At 48.5% G+C, this 17,415-nt stretch overlaps 1 protein-coding gene across 2 annotated transcripts in view; it reads right to left on the reverse strand.

The window, feature by feature from the left end:
- The window catches only part of LOC100678942 (suppressor of lurcher protein 1), a 166,612-nt gene that overhangs the window by 108,305 nt on the left and 40,892 nt on the right, over positions 1-17,415 (reverse strand). For both annotated transcript variants that reach the window (XM_016988296.3, XM_031931677.1), the window contains exon 4: positions 2,747-2,933. In XM_016988296.3, coding sequence (XP_016843785.1) covers positions 2,747-2,933 — 187 coding nt within the window. The remainder of the gene's footprint in view (positions 1-2,746; positions 2,934-17,415) is intronic.

Raw genomic sequence — 17,415 nt, forward strand, 5'->3', positions numbered from 1 at the left:
AGAGACACAGAGAAAAGCTTACGGGACGAAGGAGATCGTGCGCGACACTTCCTCTCGTGCCGAGACTTCTGCTCCCGCGCCTCGTTTTTGGAGGCAGAAGCCCGTGTCATAATGGGATAATAAAGGAGGCGAGCGTGCGACGAAACGCTACGTGAATTCGGCCGTGTTCTCGAATGAAAGAGAGAGAAAGACTCCGAGTCATTAATTTTTCGTCCGCGCGTCCCCTGGAGCTTTTTCCTTTCCCCTCTTTTGGTGCGTGTCTTATACACACTGTTGTCAACACGGGATTCCTGTGCGTGCCGCAACGGAACGATATCGGCCTCGTCACACGCTCCTCTATCACTGATTCAATTCTCTCTCGGTTCTCGGCACTCATGTGTGCAATTGGATTTTCGGAGCCAAAGACGCGGAGAGAGAAAGGGAAAAGTTGGCGCGGCCACGACGACGCGAGTTCTCGCTGTCGCCGGAAAATTCATGCCTTAGTCGTAGTTCAATACTTATTTTTTGTTAATGGCGAGCTTGGGCTATCGATGCTGTACGTTTTTGCCGAATCAATGGACGTTGTTTCGAACCGCGTACTGGCGGAATAAGTTTGTTTTCGGACTGACGAAGTTATGTTGACTTTTTCGAAAAAATCATTCCCGCGGAGCTTCCAAAAAAGCTTTTGTTGGATACTCGTCGAATACGACTGTTAAAACGAATCACGTGAATGTAACGGACGTACGAGGGTGTATTGTACCAGCAAAAAAGAATTTAATTTGAAAAATCCGAGAATCCTCCGCGAAGCGCAGGTTTTACCAGAGATATCCATCCCGGCTAGTTATTTCATAAACCAGCCGACCATCCCAACTAACGCCGTCGTCATTTGTTCTCTCAAAGGGCCGAAGATTTGTCAAGAATCGCGATAAAAAAGCTCTCCAATAAATACCGCTCCCTCGTCGAAAAAAATGGAACCAGCCGTACCACCCCCAAAAACGAATCAAACAAGCGCAAAGAAATATCACTAGCAATCCCCTCTCTCTTTCTCTCCTACACACACACACACACACACACACAATATCTTTTATTACTCGAACGCTCGCGCGAGCTCCGCGCGCATCTCTAAATAGTTTGGCTCGCGCGCGCGCGGGCCGAAATCGCGGCCGATCTCGGTCCGTAAATCAAAAGTTTCGTCCGTGCTCCAACCGTAGCTATATACATACGTAGGGAGAGAGAAAGCTCACGCGCGCGAGCTCGAGATTCCGGAAATTCGAGTGCCGTGCGTATATTATCTATATCTAGCAAAAGTCCCGCGGGCGAGGATGAACGCGCTGTGGAACGATTTTTTTCGGAATCATTCCAGCAGAGGTGGTCGAAAGCTTTCGCATGGCTATAAGGCGCGTTATATATATATATATATTTTTTTTTTTGAGACTTGGATTCGATAAAAAGGTTGCGTGCGCCGGGACGAGATCGAGACTTGCCACGTGTATACGCATGATTTACAGGGGACGAGGTCGAGTGGTGCGGATTTATGGGGCACGGAAGTAATGGAGTCACGCATGTTTTTCGATCTTTAAGAGATTTTAGTGTTAGGGAGGGGTATACACGAGCTCTCGACGTGTGTATACACGCCGGGACGTGAATGGATGAAGAAGTCAGCAGAAAATTTCTATCGGGAGAAAGTTCGGGGTTGTAAATAACCATTGATCAGCGTGGATATGCGAAGCTCGTGAATCTTTAGAAGAGTCGTGGGAGAATAACGGGGTTAACGAATTATTTTTTGGCCATTTTTAGAACGTATGCGCGGTGCAACATCGATATTTTAATATTATAAACTCGGGGATAATTGGCAATACTCCAGCGTAAAATATAAATTACAAGCCCGGAATAAAATTCCTCTCGCGTAAAAAACATTTCAAAAATGAAAATAACGAATTGAAAGCCCCGACGTACGAAACATAAAATTAACGAGAGGATTGATGAATTATAGATAAATAAATTAACGAGAGACTGATATCGCGAAACTTTATACGATACTGATATGAGAGTATAAAAACAAAAACAATCGCGTATCGAGAAAATACATCCCATAGCTCGTTCAAATCTTACTCACGCGTTGCCGGTATATATAATATTCCAGAGAACCTCTGTCATTCCAGCTTTCAATGTAGCAAACTTTGCAGATTTGTATCCGCTCGCGCGACAGATCGAAATGCTTCATATATTCAAATAAAAAGTTCATGCCCTAGAAACTCAAAGATTCCCCGTGAAAGTATAGTTTTTTCGAAATACACGCCAACTTTCCACGTGTGTGTGTACAGAGAAAGCGCCGTCGACGTTTCAACTTTCTTTCATTTCCCCACTATACCAACAGAATTGATTCTCCGATACATAATCATAATAAACTCGTTCCGCCTCACTCGCCCGAAGCGACATTTATCACTTCTCCGCGCGGCGCGCTTAAATTCCAAAAAATAGTCAATCAAAGATAGAATAAAGTTTAAAAAAACCCTTCCGTTTTTACCACGAATAAAAACGTACCTACGGGGTTTTCCCTTCCGGCAAATTAAAATGTATGAAAGAAAAAGCATCGATCATCGTTGCGAATAAAGGCCACTATGCGAGGGAAGCCAGGCGCGAAACGACAGAAAAAACGCCGCTCTGTACAAAGAAAATCCTGAGTTTACGTTCGGCAAGTATAAAGGCTATACAAGTGCGGGTGAAAAAAAAATCAAAGTTCAAAGTTCAGAGTCTTGGTACTTACTCGGTGGCAGCGTTGGAGCCTCGCGTTTGGAAATGATGAAACGTCAGCTCGACGATCTCGCCCTGGCGGGCGTGAAAGGTGTAGAGCAGGCAGTCGATGTTCGCGGGGTAACGCTTCGGATAGTCGGGCGACGTGAAAGTGCCACCCTGGGGGTTGTACCGACTGCTGTAGACGACGCAGGAGCAACCTGTGCGAGGAGGAAACAGAAGGGATGTGAAAAAAATGAGCGTTCCAATTTTTTAATCGCCGCAGCCGAGGAATTCGTTATGCGCTTGCAGCGCGATGATATCGGCCGGATGTCGGCGCAAGTCTTCTTTTTATCTCGAAAGGCTCGCGAGGAGTCATATATTTGTATTAAAAAATGGCACACGTCGCCACGTTTTTTGCTCACATGCGCTTTATCCGCGTCTTCTCTCATTTTTCTCGCTTTCGGCGCGTAAGCTGTCTCTCTGCGTGTGTGCAGGGGGTCCCTCCTCCTTCCGGGCTTTATCCGGCGCTGCGCTATCTACAGGCGTTATATTTATTGGCTCGAGAAAGCGCCGGCGGTGGCGTTATGGCTGAAAAACAAGGCAGTAGACTCTCTCTAGCGCTGGAGATTTTTCAATCGGAAGCTGCAGCGCCGCTTTTGCTTCTCTGCTCTCGCTGTGTATATTTGGAGACGCGTAATTGAATCGGCCGATGATTTATCGCTTTCAGATGTGCCGATTGCCACGATTCGCCGAGAGGACGAGTTATTAGATTTAATACTCGCGCGCGCACGGAAGTCAATATAGCACATTTGTTTAATGGAGCTGCGCGGGGATATTGCGAAGAGGAAAAAAGTGGCTTTCGCTGAAGGAACGGCCCGACTGTCGGAGAAGAAGGGGAAGACAAATCTTGAATAGATTTAATTGGCACTTTTTCTAAGCGCCATTTCTCACCCTAACGAGGCCGCAGTCAGCTTCTAGCAAGGAAACAAATGAACTCTCCGTCCTCACTTTAGAGGTGATTTAAAGAGTTCGTTTCAGCGCTTTTAGCCTGGGAAATCAAAAGGACGCACTCTGCGCTCGTAAATTCAGCCTAATAAACATCTGCGTCCCCACGTTTATCCTCTCTTGCTCTCGCCGAAGGAAAATCATAAAAAATTTCGCAGAAAAGTCGTCAGCGCCCCGAAAAATACATAAGGCTTAAAAACAGCGCTAAACAGCAGAACGAGCCTCGGTAATTCTCCAGGCAGCGGCACAGCACTCCGACCCCGTTCTCTTTCAAAAGTCATTGTTCTCCCCGTGCGCGAGCTCAGGGGGCAAGAAAAATTACTCCACTCCGAGCTTACATTATCCCATTTCCCTTCTAATTTTTCCTCCGCTCTCTCTCTCTCTCTCTCTCTCTCTCTCTCTCTCTCTCTCTCCCCCTCCGCCTTTCTTATACCCATCCGCGCGTGCATACTTGGCACACATTTATGCGTGTGATGTATGTGCAGCTCCAGCTGCGTCGCGCACGAAGTTCGTGCGGATCCAGATACAATCCCCCGTCGGCTCGCAACTCTTCCACTTGTACTTTCTCTCGGTCCGTCGCTTCGGTTCTCTCGCTCGAGAGGCTTGAACTCTGTGGCGACTGCAGCAGCGAGCTATCGAACGCGCTTATCTCATCCTTCACAAATATTCCTCTCTCGCTCCCACGCAAGTACTCATAATATAGAGCTACGGTCAGCTCGCTCAGAGCCTGTGCAGCACTTTAGCGCGCGGCCTATTCATAAATAACGAATATACGCGCTGAGGGTGAGGAATAGCGCGAGAGGCTAAAGTCTGCATCGCCGTGGCTAGATACACGTACGATGGGCGTACACGTCACCCTTGCCACTTTACTGCCTCTCTCTCTCTCTCTCTCTCTCGCTTTGGCTTCCTTTCTTTCATTTAACCCGCACGCGCACGCACTATCGGACTTCCGTCGCTCGACTACCTATACACGTAGACACACACGCCGGTGCTTTTTCCTTAGGCCGCGGCCTTTATACTCTCGCCGCGCTGAGAATTGTGTAATTCTTATCGTGAAATACAAGCTTTGCGCTGCAGCTGCGGGAGAGCGAAGAAAGTGCAGCACGTGTGCGCGCCAGTCAGTCGGGCGGAATCTGACGCGAGATATATTTCATTGTTATTTAACGCGATCCGTTTGAAAAGGGGTCGCTGTCGGACAGCTTCCGTGCGCCGCCTGTATATTTACGAGCAGCAACAGTTCTCTCGCTCGCTGTACTATATATATATATATATATATATATATATATATATATATATATATATATATATATATATATATATATATATATATATATATATATATATATATATGTGTGTGTGTGTGCGCAGCGCGACCAAGTTTTCATTTGGTTTTGACCGATCTCTCTCTCTCTCTCTCTCTCTCTCTCTCTCTCTCTCTCTCTCTCGATCGCTGTATTTGCTGCCACACACAGCTTTCGCCATATATGTGGAAAGGCGTTCGTACGTGTATGTGTTATTTCCTTCCTCGCGACGTTTGATCGTAACTGATTGTCGCGGCTGCCGCCGCTGCACCCTGCGGTGGTTCGTTTCTGGATGCTTTTATCGCGCAGCCGATCTCGTTACCCTCCGCTTTCTCTCTCTCTCTCTTTCCCTCGTGCGGTTGTGTGCATATGTGCGCGAGAAGAAGCGCAAGCGAATCGCGCGAAGTGTATGGCGCGTGAAGAGCGAGTGCGGAAAACAATGGAATTTCGCCCCCGAATGTAACCAGATTAGGGCTTCTCGCCCCCGCTAAATGCAAAGTGGATTCGCTTATGATTGGATTTTTGCTCTCGAGCGTGCGCGCGGTTGGAATTCGTGCGTAAATGCGGCCGCATTTCGTGCCGGTTCTTTTTCGAATCCGAACCGACGAGTCTCTCTCTCTCTCTCTCTCTCTCTCTCTCTCTCTCTATTGTAGGAATTGGCATGTTGTCGCAGAAACGGATACACAATTGAAGAAGAGCGATTCACGTGTATTATTATACCCGAACAGCGGAAGCTTCGCGGCGTGTATAATGCAAAGTTACGCGCGTTCTTAGAAAAATGCCGTACTGTAGCCGCGTAAAACGCCTGCGGATGAACTCTCAAGGGAAACTTACTACTCTTTTTGAAAATATTTACTCCGCCAGTTTAATCAAATTTCCTGTACCGCGCGCACTGCGACTTAACTTTCACCCCAGAGTTCGAGCGAGCGAAATTTCCCCTGAATTCGAGTTTCCAAGAGTCGCGAGCATTAAATTTAAATATAAAGTCGCGCGGACACCAAAGTCGTATTATAATACCTTTAATACGCGTAATCGGCCGCCATCAGCCTCGCGATTAACGAGAGTAGCAGACGCTCTTTCAATCTCCCGAAACTCCCTCATCGCACACGCGTTATAACGGTCCATCTCCGGCGAAAAAAATTGCCCCATTCGCTAATCACACTTCATCTTCTCTGCCTCGGCCCCGAAAAAGCCTTTAAAACTCGGCACTTTCGCTCGGATTCCCCGAGCGCGCGGGGGCGAATATTTTATTTATTAGCGCTCGGACGCGCATACAGAGGCTCGCGCGCGAGAGAGAGCACAATGGATAGAGCGCCGTGTAATTAACGCGCGCGCGAGCTCGGCCCGCACACATACATCGTATACACGTCAGCGTAGCGCCGGGGACGCGCGATGCATGCATTACCCCGTTGCAACGTACTGCGCGACGTAAATACGGAGGGAGAGGGAACATCCAACCGACACTCACTCTCTCTCTCTCTCTCTCTCTCTCTCTCTCTCTCTCTCTCTCGTGTGCCGACCAAATGATAATGTGGCCCGGACTGGGCGATTCGAACATTATCACCCGCGGCGATTTACGAGTAGCCCGCGTATTTGCGGCTTACGCCTCGTAAAGGTCCGCACGCGCGTGTGTGAGTTATAGGGACTCGTGTGTCCGCGGATGGATCTTTTCGCGGCGGTAAAAGGAACCCGCTGTATAAATCAGGGGCGAGAAATTTTCACTTCCGAGCTGTTGCGGCGCTCTTCCAAAAGGGCTTTTTGATTAATCGCGCGCGCGGGATTGCGCTGTCGGCGATTTGACATACAGCGATTTTTCGAGCTTCTGATTTTCCGGAAAAATGCGCGGCGCTGTGGTCTATTCTCGCCGCGGGAATTGCGCTTTTTGTGTTGGCCGTCGACGACGGTTCGTTGGCGAATACTCATTGTTGACGGAGCTTGGCTGTTTGTGTGTGTGTGGGAAATATAAGTGGAGAAAGCTCGATTATTCTTGGCCGGGGAATTCGTCGGATAATACGTTCTTAAATTTCAATGGCAAGTTCCCGCGCGGAGTTATATACTGTGTATGCGTGAATAGAAGAGTCTGACTTATAGGTTCGCATAAATCTCGCAGTTAAATCTATGGACCTTCCCATTGTGACTGGGCGCCGCGCTTTATTGAATTTCATCCTCGACTGTCGCACGGGATTAAGTAGCATTCCAGTAGAGCCGATCATTTTAACCGTAATGTACGCTTGCAAGTATCTCGATTCCGAACTTATATTTAATTCGAGATTATACGGAACTCGATTGTTTGAATAAAGTAGCTCCTTCACTCGTCGCAAAAAAAGACTAGCTTCTTTTTCATTCTCAGCTCGCTCGGCGTAATCTTTTTTTTCTCTTATTTCCATCTTTTCTTCTAATTCGTTCGTTCTTTGCCGCGACCTTCTTTCTTTGTTCCGTTATCTCTTTTTCTTCCCAGACTGTTTTCCGCGAGACTCTATCGCGAACTTTTCTCCCTTGAGGTATATTCGCTTTTTTGCGATTCGCAACGATCGTAAAAGTGATACTGCCGCGGAGGAATAAAATATTAATGCGAATGCTTTGTCGATAAGCTCGGCGGAGTACAAGTTGCCGGAGTGTAATTAAATGAAATTTTTAGTATCTATTTGATTATAAAGCCTGCCCGTGAGATATAATTTTGTATGCTGAAGGGACGAGTTTATCCGATTACGCGTTGTGTGGAAAATATTATTGTATTTTAACCAAGCTTCTTTGCACATCGAATTAATAAATATGCGAAAAGAGTATTTTTCGCTCTGCACTGGTGCGTGAATATTCGTAAAAAGTTGCGGATCGACGGGTTTTAATAAGTAATAATAGCATCGCAAATAAATTGAGGCAGCGCTATAAAAAGTTGGACATTGCATATCAAATTAAGAGATGTGCGCTTTTCCAAGAATAAATATAATCTCTCACTGGTCTCTCGAAATCCATTCCGCATACAAAAATCAGAGTAGAAAGTAGCTCTCGCCTGGAGCGGATGGATTTCCAACGACATCCTTTGCGTTCTATCACATTTATAATGGATTTAATTAATAATCTTATCGAATTCCCAAAATAACTCGACTATGTATAGAAAAGACGCGATCAATTTTCGTAACAGATGCGTGAATTTGTAAAAGTCGCGAGCATTTCCCGATGCTTTCCTCGGAATTCTTGGCTGCGCGCTGCAGCAAAGGCAGCAGCGGGAGGCGAAAAATTGAACTTCGCATGGCACTTAGGAACGCCTCCGGTGGGAAACGAGCGGAAGGAAAATTTATCGTTCCGCACTGCCAGTCGAAGGACAGAATCTGTCAATTGCAAATCGGCAAATTAACGCGCCCGATCGGATGCGCAAATATATTAGCCAATTTTTCTCCCTCGCGATCCGAACTACTGGTGCCTAATAAAAATCATATTTCCTCTCGACGCTCCGTTATTGCACGTCCGAGTATATATTCCTGATATTTGCGCTCTATATCAGGTACGCGAGCAGTGAAAAAAAAAACACCGATAGGATTATAAAAATGCCATCGGCGAATTTCGCTCCTTTAAATTCATGCATACGCGCGTATACGTCCAGGTGTAACAATAACTACTCGACCGTTAAATTTTTCCGTGAAAAACCACACAAAAAAAACTCAACCATCCTGCCGCATTTGCATAGACTCCTGAAAATACCCAATCGGCCGCGATCGATAGCCTGCGATCCTATATCAATAAGTCCGACGATTCTAATTTCCATAGCGCCGCGCAAACTGCGAGCTTCCGCGCAGCTCCTGTATAAATAACAATACGCTCGCGCACACACAGGTACAGCATTATTCGATACGTAATAATTAGAGCGACGCGAGACATAAAAAGCGCAGTGCGCATACAGCGATATCGCAGCCGGGCGTCGAAAATCGCGATGGAAAATTTCATTTCCCGAGGGACGGAAATGAGAGCCACACCGCGAACATGCGGCCGTATGATTTTAACGGATACGCAGCGAGGATTAATCGAGTCCGATCCGCGCGCGATTTTTACTCCGGCACACTATTGCGACGCTCACCTTCCCACATCATCGTGTACCCAACCGTTATATTACGCATACACACACGCGCGCGCAGGTGTACGCATATCGGATGCGCGGCTTTTACGCCCCAGCCGCAATAATTAGCAATGTGTGTATCGCATTAGCGGACAATCAATTAAAATTTGCCCCTCGTTAATTTGCGCTCTCTCTCTCTCTCTCTCTCTCTCTCTCTCTCTCTCTCTTCATATGGCTGCCGCGCGGCGGATGTTTGTGCGTCTGGCGCCTGGCTTGATGCCGTTTATAGTCCGCTGCTGCAGCGCGAGCCAGCAGCAACGGATAAGCCGGATTTCGCCGCCGCGGCGGCAATAATTTCGGCGACGATGATGTCCGACGGCCGGTTCATTGAAATTTCGCCTCACGCATACGCCAGCCGGCTAGAAAAAATTGATGATGATGTTTGCGGCCGGAGGGACAGCGTTGTACATTTAACCGCACGTGTGTGTACCTATATGTTATAGTCGCGCAAGCTCGCTGGAGGAAAAACGAGCTTTAGCGATCATTACCATGGGGGGAAGGCCATTATCCGTCTGGTTTCGTTCTTCTCGGATTTTTCGCTCGCTTTTATTTTTTGCCTGCAGAGTTTTCGACAGGCGTACGCGAAATTTCGAATTTCAAGCACAAAGCCCGCGGTTCGTTAAAAATTTTGCGCGCGCACGAGCGATGCGGCGGAAAACACACGCTAATAATGTATGGAAAATTAAATGAGAATTCCTCCGCGCGCTCGCAGCGTGTACGAAATGAGAATTTCTAGGATTTTCGCGATCCGAAAAAGCCGCTCTCTCGGATTATACTATACCCCGCGTGCGGAATCCACTCAGCAGCCAGTGAATGTGGAGAGAAGAAGAATGTTTTGGGATGATAATCGTATAACGCGTTATATACAGAGTATTTGTTCAAGTATTAGGCGTCAAACTTTGTTGATGAAAAGTTTTCAACTTTCATTTGCATTATTATAATTATTTGGAATTATTCAAACAGCACGTGATTACGAATACCCCGATGAATTCCAGTTACACGAGGCAAGCTAGCTGCACACAATTCGAACAAAATCCATTTGCCGGCTATCGCGTTACGCATTAATTAATCGTTGTGTGTATGACATAGAAATAATAGTAGGAATTATAAATTCATGCATTTCGAACGTCAGTCCGCAGTTGGCTCCCGTTTTCATCGCGAATCGATCAGACTTCGGCCCCGCCGCTAATTAATTAATTAAAAGCATCTGTCTCCCCGATCGGAAATTGCTCGTACATAACCCGGCATTAGATGAAGAGGGAAAAAAAAAATATCATATCGCGGAAAGCCCGCGAACGAGAAAAGTTTCTCGCTAAAGCGGAGAAAAAGAAAGAGAAGAGAGAGAGAGAGAGAGAGAGAGAGACAGAGAGAGAGAAAGGAGCCTACTGATATAGCGGCGGAGCCGGCGCAAGCTCCTTGTAACTAAATAAAGTATCCCCCGGATTTTTTCATCGGAGAATACCCGCGGGGAGCTCGCGGCCGAAACCGCAATATAACGGGCCGAGATATGAGAATTCCAGGTGGAAAAATGAGAGCGAGTCGAGAGAGAAAAGTTGGCGGCGGCGCCGAGGGAAAGAGAGGATTTTTTGCCCTCCGAGAGAGAGATGATCGAGGGAGCGAGTGCGTGGAAGTGAAATCAGGGAGCCGAGAGCGCGTGTGAGAAATCGGAGAAAAGTGAGAGAGAGAGAGAGAGAGAGAGGGCAGGAAACCGCAAAGAAAGAGAGAAATGGGGCGGAGAGTAAAGAATGAAGAGCATGAAGTGCTTCGGCCGCCGGCAGCGCAGCGACACTGCGCGAATAGGGAAGTATGCTAAGAGAAATGTGTTTGCCGCAGTGCTGGAGCGACCGCACCGATGTTTACCGTGCGGCATGCGTTGATGCTGCTGGAATCCAATCTGCACCGCTGGTTGATTAAAGTTTTCCGTTATTCCAAGTGCCGGCCGCCACGACGGATTTTTATTTCGAGTCACTTTATCTCCTCCTGTTGGTATAAGTACGAAACTTCGGGCGTCGAGGATTAGGAGCTTTGATTTGAGATACTAGCGCGAAATAATTAATAGGAGCAGTGCATTATCCATCGAGTCGCTATATCTACCTGGTGGTCTCTACATCTATATATCGTCAGAGGCGAATCGATAATTTGATGTATGCGGCGAGTCGCTCTCGCGGTGAGTCACGCTGCAAGTAGATGTAGTCGGAGTTTGGTAAGACGCGGTGCATATTTGAAGGCTGTCTGTCCCTTGTCATAGCTAACAAGGCCAAAGTTATTTTTATACTAGCTCTCTTCCCCCCTTTTTGCGAGGTCGAGCAAGTTCTTTTTTAACTTTCCGTCTCGAGGCGTAGCCTCGTATTACGTATGAAAAACGACGGTATGGTATGTTTGGAGATAAGAGCTTCCCTCGGCGAAGAAGATGTTTCGTGAAAAAATATTCCGCACGAGCCGATATGATTAGCGCCATTACACGGTTCGCCACACCCGACGTCCTCGGAGTGTATAATCTCTCCCGAAGCATCTCGACTCCCATTAGCTGGTCCGGTTGTCAGACAAGATCATCCGTCCCGAACAGATGATCTCTCCCCGACAAAAAAGGCCCTGCAAGCTCGGAAAAAGCGTCCAGCAGCTCTTATCCCGTGAAAGAATCGTTTAGCAAATTATTCAACCAGCAAATCCTGCAGGCAGCGGCGAAAAAACGCGTAGTCTCGCGTAAAAAGTCCGAGTGCGAAAAAAACAAGGGGGATGAAGACATACCGAACGACAGAGAGAGGAGGGGGAGAGAGTGATCGCGCGGGACGCGTTATACAGGTCTGGGCGTCTCGGGCCGGCGCCACACGGGATGTATTTATCATCGCGAGATATTAGCCTGGCCGTTCATTAATCATCACGAGCCAGCCGCTGCACACCGGGGAGAGAGCCGCTCGCGCCACTCTACTTTACTCCCGTGTAGACTGTGTGTACTAGCTGCAGCTCGACGACGGCGCGCGCGCGCGTTAGTCGCCGGCACCTGCGACACGTGTACACGGGCTCGTCCGCGTGAAATGGAAAACTTTCCGAGAACGAGCCGAGATTTCTCATGCACTGGCATATACTGTCATTGCGATGCCCGAAAAATGAGCGAAATGATAATGGCAGTTGGCGCGCGAGAGCTCATTTCCTCTCTTGCCTCGACGCTTTGCCCGAAATGAGTTTTTGATGCATAGCCTCTCTGATACGTTCTTAAATAGAACGACTAAGCACGCGCGATTTTTCACTCTCGTTATCAAACGGCTGTTATCGCGCGTGCGGCAAAAGAAATCCAACGGGGAAAAGCCCATATGGCAGAAGTCCGGAGGCACGTCCCGTACACGTGTGCGGGAAGCGCGAAAGCTTGCGCGCACAGGTATACACATCCCCGGCGGACGTCGGCGGCGGCGGCGGCGGCGGCGGCTTGCATTATGTATTCAAGATCGAGAAGAGCTTCGAGGATGCGGGGATGTGTATGTGGGCGGTAGTGCAAGTTGTAAAATGCAACAGCAGCAGCAGTAGCGGACCCGCCGCATCAGCTTGGTTTTAGCCGTCCGTCAGTCAAGAGCCACCGCCGCCGCCCCGGCATGGAGAGAGTGAAGTGCACGCCGCATGAAAAAGAGCCCCAGGTATAGCGAGACCTCTACTTATATACTGTACTTGTACACGTCGATGCCTCTCCCGAGTACGAGAAAGCTCGGAGGACGTAAGGAGCGGGGAATACGTTAGGCTGACTGGCACTGATACGGTTTTTAATCTGATATCGTTGCGGGTTTCACGTAATGATCGAGTGCGGAAGCTTTTGGAATATTCGATGTTTCGGTTAATTGAAAAGTAACGTCATTCGGGCCGACACGACGACGCTCGCCGGCGGATCAATAATGTAGTTTGCAAATCGGCTTATGCCACGTTCCAATTGTCCACCTTAGATAATGGCATATGCTGATTGACAGACTAGCTCAATTACGGACACGAAGGGTCCGGGGGCATGCTCTCACGGGTACGAACCAATTATCTTGCGCCGACCTATTAAATTATTATTATATAATGGATATTCCAGGAATAATTATATCTTCGCGATTCATCCATCAAATTTACTTGCCGAAAAATCGACGTAGGCCAGTGTCATTTTTCCTTCCGCAGCTGGAAGCAAATTACTCCAGCTTATCAACTTTACATCATTCAGCTCTGTATTTTGTGATTAGCTCCAAGTTTTCTCAGAATTTCCATCGTACATTTTTTCATTGTAAAAAGCAACGCAAAGTAAACGAACGCTGCATAATTAACTTCCAATCCCGCCTGCACACAAATCGTAAGCCTTTGTTTTTTTCTTCCACCCAATGAACCGCATCGAAGCAAATGAAAGCGCACTCTTAATTTGACTCATTGCAATTACTTGGCAAATAAAAAGCCTTTTTCAAGTCAGCGCCGAGTCAGGGGGTAAAAAAAATCCTGGTATTATATTACAGCGAGAAAGAGCGTTTTCAAGGCGCTATTCTCGCCCGAACGCTCCGGGTCGTTGAGTTGACGCGTATATGAAAGGACTCGCGAAAATGCGGAATAAGCCGAGAGGTGCGAAAGAATAGCGTGATGGGACGCGGAGAGAAAGAGGACGTCCGCTACTGGCATCGGCTGCGAACGAAGAGCCGAGGGTGGAGAGAGAGAGAGAGAGAGAGAGAGAGAGAGACAGAGAGAGAGAGAGAGAGAGAGAGAGAGAGAGAGAAGGATTTGCGGAATTCTTCGTGTCAGTCGTTGGCGGTCGGGTGGAAACGTCATTTACCGGAGAATCTGAAAGCTCTTTTGCGTCTGTGGCTGCACCGCTGATTTCATTAGGCGGTACTTGTTATGTCCTCCTGACAGAGTGATTTTTGGAGTTAAATGTACACAATTATAAATATGCGCTTATTTTCAGCCAATTATTTCGAACAAGGTACTTACTGATATTATGCGATGGTTGAATAATAAGCCCCCGAGTATAAAGTTGTAAAATATTAATAATTCAAATCCTCGGAGGCTGTTTATTTTTTAAATTTAGTTTACATGTAGGCGTTCTCTCATAGGATATTAAGCAAACACGCGCGTAAATGTAGCTAAATTAAACAAAGCCTTTCGAAACGAGCATGGCTCTATAATGAATAGTATGCATAAGCTATAGCTGCGTTCGATTGGCTAACAACAACAACAACAGCCAAGCTACTGCGATATCTCGATAAAGCATCGTAAAAACAATTTCATCAATAAGGCAACTCCAAAGAGCCGTTATCTCGCGCGAACCGATTCACGGACTCTAATCACCGAGCGCGCAAAGCATCTAGCGCCAAACTGCTCCCATAAAAGGGCAATAGCAATCGAGTAAGCGATACAAGTATAAGACTGTCGGATAGGATATCTCAGCCATAACCCGATTACAGCTGCAGCGAGCTGGAACATCAGTGCTATAGGTGCATACGCCGCAAACACTCGCGGCCGAAAGCCAGACCCCCCCCCCCCTGTATACACTGGCAGCCACAATACACAGCGTCGCGCGCGCGCGCGCCTCGCGTCAGCCCCGGTTCATATCCTCGCGCGCGTTTCCCAGGGACAATCGGCCGGCGCCCGTGCGCGGGAGATAGCGTTTAAGCTGCCGGCGTCTCTCTCGCTTAATAATAATATCTCCGTCGCGCTCGATTATTATATATCGTACATCAGAGATTCCGAGCGCGGGCGAAAGGGGCGGGGGGGGGGGAAGGAATTAAGAAAGTTTCGGCTTCTCGCGCGATATATGTCGTTTAATAAACCATAATCGCACACGCGAAGAAACGACGACAGGCCAGAGATGAGCAAAAGTCCGCCTAAGTCCGCTTAAGTCGACGTTCGATGCTTCAATTACGACTCCCTCGCGAGAGAGAGAGAGAGAGAGAGAGAGAGAGAGAGAGAGAGAGAGAGAGAGAGAGAGAGCTATAAGCTCCGACAAAGCTCGGGGCTGCGCGAAATTAAACCACGGGGCGCTGTGGCGGCCGAATTTGGGAGACTCTCTCTCTCGGCGGATCGATGATGTACACACATGCATGCATAATGACGGGAACGTGTAACTCGCGTCGTATACCTTGGCCCCCCGGTCCGAGAGCGTTGCTCTCCGGTATATGTGTACGTATAGCCTCTGACAGGCTGAGCGATTAATGCACGGCGCGTAATCGTCTGGAGTGGCTCGACGGTAAATATACTCGGGCTCTCATTTGATCCGCGTTACTTTGACCGTCCGAATGCTCTGAGGCTCCGTTTGTGCCCTCGTTTGTTTTTCCGTTCCTCGAGGCTGCAGCGCAGCGAAAATGAATAGCTGCACTGCGTGGAACTCATTTGAATGTGCGGAGGATCGATCGGGAGATTCGATAAATATTTATGCAGGTTTGCCGCGCAGACAACGAGATGAATCCGCGTGACTCGATACAACAAATATCTCTTGTCTCATCGCGCAACCGCGTGAGTCCGAGAAGATTGATGAAAGGACCTTTTCAAAATTCAACAACCCTTCGAGGAAAACCTCATTTCCGAAACCTCTCTCGACTCAAAGTCGCGGAATTACGCACGACGATTTCCCTGATTTATGAAGCCAGGTATCCCGCGAAATATACATTAGGTCTCTCGCGCGCGGATGACGCGGTTGAAACGCTGACAGCGGGCGTAGAGGGAACGAACGTCAGTCTCTCTACTCGCGGTGAGGGTCAGCAGAAAGCTCGGACAGCGGCGTAGAGCAAAAGTAGCCCCACCGCTGATAATTAGTGGGGCGACCAATTAAATAAACTACCTGTGGAGATGTCGGAATTCTGTGTGCGCGCTCTTGCAATTTGAAACAGTGCCAATGTGCGGTTGCGTTCGTGTGAGAGCCTGATGGGACTGTGTAATATGGAGGAGAGGAAACTGCTTGCCATGCACGCATCTACAGCTTTCCTGCGGCTGCGGGGAAGGGGATGATCTGCTGATCCTCGAAAGGCTTAGTGCTGGACTAATTTATGCGCGGCAGTGGATCGGGCTCTTATGTTGAACAGCTTTAGAAAACAAGGGCGCTGCAGATTCGGATTAACGAACGTATCACGCGACGCGCGAATAAAGGGGGCGAAACGTTTATTCAGCGTCAACAGCTGGCATTAAACAATTCACAACGCAAACTCCGCGGGAGTCGCGCGAAATGTTATAAATTATTCAGAAGCCGATACGCTCTCCCTCTCGATTCTCAGCAGCGCAGCGCCGCACAAAGCTCAAAGTTCAAGAAGAAAGCAAATCAGCCGCAAGCAGCAGCGTTGCAGCCGACAAATGAGCAACTACTCCAGCCTGGCGCATAATTCCATCGCGCTATCTGAGAGCCAGTTAACTCCTTAATTTCCTCCGCGGTAACGGGAGAAAAAAATCCGACGATAAAGCTCAAAGGGGGCCATCGGTTCGTTCGCGGTCGGATTGCTCATCGACGCTACGGTCAAATGAGACGCAAGCTCTCTCGATCGTCGAAATTCAATCAGCCGTGTGCAGAGCAGCGGCAGGGGACGAATCGAGGGGGATAATCCCGACACAATGCCGGCGCTAAAGCGCTCCACGAGGAAGGCAACGCCGTTCCCTCTTTCGGCCAAATTAATTATCAATCACAACTTGGCCGGGAGAAAGCTACAAGCGATAAAGTTTGCGTCGAAGGCGCGGGCGGCAAACTCGATAACGAGCCGGAATCCCGAGGAACAATCGCGAGTGTTCAACTTGCTCTCTCTCTCTCTCTCTCTCTCTCTCTCTCTCTCTCTCTCTCTCTCTCTCTCTCCAATAGGGTATACATAGGCGAAACCACAAGTGAGGCGGCCGATTCCGCGGGTCGGCTCTCGAAGACGCAGAGAGAAGCTGTAGCGATCGGTTCGCTCGCGTCGCTACCGGAGCAAAACGAGTCCCTCATGCGGAGTAGTAGATGGAGAGATAGCCCGAACGCGGAGAAGTAGGAAAGCTGGCAGGTAACTCCGGCTCCGCGTGGAGCCGAAACTTCATCATCAATCGCACGCGGGCACAGTTATTTTCAAAGTTTCTCTAGCGGGGAAGGGAGCGAGAAAGCGCAGTTACAGAGCCGAGCGAGAGAGGGATGGAGTTGCGGAGGACTTTTACCGGCGGCCGTCGCCTCGGGGAATCTTTCGCTCTTCCCGCGAAGCTCTGTGCTTTAAAGGGAGCAGCGTAAGTGTATGCGCGAGGAGAGCTGCTGCAGGGATTGCGGAAGATTTTGTCGGGAGATTGTCGCGCGGAAAGGTTGAAAAGAGCTGCCGCTCTGCTGCGACGCGA

Source organism: Nasonia vitripennis, chromosome 5, assembly GCF_009193385.2.
Source record: "Nasonia vitripennis strain AsymCx chromosome 5, Nvit_psr_1.1, whole genome shotgun sequence".
NCBI lineage: Eukaryota > Metazoa > Arthropoda > Insecta > Hymenoptera > Pteromalidae > Nasonia > Nasonia vitripennis.